This window comes from Daktulosphaira vitifoliae, unplaced genomic scaffold (assembly GCF_025091365.1).
Source record: "Daktulosphaira vitifoliae isolate Bord-2020 unplaced genomic scaffold, ASM2509136v1 Scaffold_4, whole genome shotgun sequence".
NCBI classification, from domain to species: Eukaryota; Metazoa; Arthropoda; class Insecta; order Hemiptera; family Phylloxeridae; genus Daktulosphaira; species Daktulosphaira vitifoliae.
The window spans coordinates 1136370-1139345 of record NW_026099575.1 but is presented as its reverse complement, the minus strand read 5'-3'; the positions used below and the strand labels follow the sequence as shown (position 1 = coordinate 1139345).

General features: G+C 30.5%; 1 protein-coding gene across 1 annotated transcript in view; it reads right to left on the bottom strand.

Annotated features, from left to right (window-relative positions):
• LOC126904038 (uncharacterized) overlaps window positions 1–2976 on the bottom strand; it is a 50266-nt gene that overhangs the window by 27724 nt on the left and 19566 nt on the right. Inside the window, exons 4-5 of the mRNA XM_050682676.1 lie at window positions 2367–2506; window positions 502–589 (exon numbers count right to left, since the gene is read on the bottom strand). Of these exons, the coding sequence (XP_050538633.1) occupies window positions 502–589; window positions 2367–2506 (228 nt within the window). The remainder of the gene's footprint in view (window positions 1–501; window positions 590–2366; window positions 2507–2976) is intronic.

Here is a 2976-nt window from a genome sequence, read left to right as displayed (position 1 = left end):
TTTTTTTTCAATTTTTAAGGGTAATGTCTCCAATTAGATACGTTTTGTGATCTTTTGACATACTTTTGAAAGAAATCGGTCCAGTGAGAGCGTAGTAAAAGTGGCAACAGACATAAAAAAAAAAAAAAAAAAACACATCATAGTAAATTTAATTCCTTCTCAGCTTCGCAAGCTAAAATTAAAAAAAAATAAAGTACATAGTTCAGTTGGGGGAACACATTCAGACTCATTTTTTATGTACTGAGATTCAATTTCATTGTGTTGATCTATTGGGGTTTTTCCATTCTCTTTACCAGAAGCAGTTTTACAAAGAGGACAAAATATAAATATAAAATCAAAATATAAACCAATTTTTCTAAAAATATATTGGATGGAAAAATATATTTCGAGAGGATGGTATTAATACATTATTTTTACTTCCTCTTAATAAGGAAAATCATTTAATTTAATCCATACAAGTATAAAATATAAAGTTAAAATATTTTAATTAAACAAATTTACCATCATCAGAATTGTCACTACAATGACTAGAATTTATAACACTCATATTGGCCTCACTTTCATTAAATTCTTCGATTTCTTTAACAAGCTGAAAAAAATTAATTAATTCTTTATTATAAAATTTTAGTTTTCAATTATTTTAGTAACACAACAATTAGTAACAGTAATTGTCATCTATAGGGAGATCTGTAAGGATCACAGATTTAACAACTCAAGCCTTATCACAGTATTGAGCTCTGCTGTGATGGATCTTCATAACTCTACTATTCGAGGAAACTATATGGATAAAAACATTAAAAAAAACACAAAACAACAATGAGAACAACAAGACATTAAGTGAACCGTCTACTAGCACAGAGATGATGCCAGTAGAGGCAAACCAGAAGTCACAAAACTAACTGGGTGAAGTTGCTGAAAGGATTGAAGGTCTTAAACTTAAATCTAAGATATTTAATAGCATTTAAAAGCTCAAGCTGAAGAGAACCACGAAAACACAAAAGGACAAAAGAACCAACTGAAGGGAAAATAATCCACTATGAGACAGAGGTTGGCCCTAAAGAACAAACTCTATTCCTAAGTGTGGATAAGAAGAACATGATCACACTGGAGGAACTCAAATGCAGTCTATATTTTAGAATAGGAAGAGTTTGTTTCACAAACTATGTTACTAAGCCACTGACAACCCAGAAGGAAGGGAAGAAATTAGTTTCCCAGAAATCTGAGAAGAGGAAGGCTGAAGAATCTTTTGTGACATTAGGAAAATGTGGCAAAGCACAGATAAGAAATTAACAGACTCACTAAATTCCCTACTTGAAAGGGAAAAGAGGATGTGACTCACGTAAAGGTAAGATACTCGGAAAATCGTCATTTTCATTAACAGTCAGAACTAAAGGAAGCCCCTCTATTGACCTGATAGGAAATGTGGAATGTACATCTAGGGAATGATCAACACCTGGGAGCGGGGAATCACCCATAGGGGGTTGTGTGGTACAGGAACTGTAAATGAAACTTGTATCTCGCTACAGTCGTATAGAACTTTCTTTAGAGATTTGGATTTTCTTATTGCACAAAACAACACACTTCTCTTGATCCATTCACACTTAATTCTAAGTCTCAAAATCTCGTCAACAACACTGTTTTTTTGTACAAATGTTCCTAGTTTTATTTGTTAGAGAGGTAGGCAACAACTAACCATGAACTCAGACTTTTAGGTCCATTGTGCACACTTCCTACCAAATTATATTAATTATGATTCTTTAAGTTAGTGTTTTCACCAAAATATTGTTGCCATTATTAATTACCTGACACCTATGTGTATATATATATACACATAAGTCAAACAACTTACTAAGCTATCTATATGTTCAAAGATTCATGTCTGCCAAATTCTCTTTGGGTTTTAGATGTTTGATATCTTCTTTAAAAATATCAAAAGTTTCTTTACTTAAATATTAGCAAATTCTGGCTACTATTTAGAACTTTCTACTTCATCTATCACATCCTCATTTATTGTCATTACTCTCATCATATTTCTACTAATTGTTAAACCCAATCTCTACACCTCTAGCCTTTCATTTATTTCTTCCCTATTTTCTCTTATTAACACAACATTGTCAACAAACAACATGCACCATGGTCCCTCTCCTTATTTCTCTAGTAATTTTAACCATCACTATAGAAAATAAGAAAGGGCTTAAAGCAAAACTTTGGTGCATTCCTACTCTTACCCTAAAATTTTTTTTTACTCCGTCTATATGTTTTATCCTGGTAAAAGTCCCATTATACAAATTCTCTATTACATCAATATATGTTTTGGGAAACCTTTAACAACTAAAACTAAAAAATCTAACTAACATTATTAATACCTCTTCTTGAAGTCTCTGCATTTCTAAATGTTCTTCTTCATCATCTTGGAAATCATTATTAACTTGAATGCTGGTCAGATCAGTCCCTTGAAATAGGCTTTGTCCAGGATTGTCATGCCCAGAAGTATTCCTAGCCATTTCTATATAATATATAATAAGATAAAAAAATATAGCTATAAAAGACTATATAGGAAAAATGTTCTACTAGACATTAAAGAATCTTTTACTTAATTGATTTTATACTAATTTACATTTACTTTGTCTAATTTTTATTTAGAGTATAGTCAATAAAATTCTAACAACAATAATTATCAGATTAATATGGTAGTTCAATTGTACTCAAGTAGGGAATNAATGATACGTCAAAAGATCACAAATCGTATCTAGTCGAAGACATTACCCTCAAAAATTGAAAAAAAATCCCTCGTTCCCCGCAAATGGGGGAAACCTTCAAAAAAATTACAAATTGAAAAATCGCTAATTTTCGAAATTTTTTCAATTTTTTTTACTTAAAATTGCTATAACTTTTTTAAAAATAACCAAATCAATATAATTTTTTTTTTAAATAGATGCATAATATCATTACATTTCATTTGGTATGTTTTTTTTT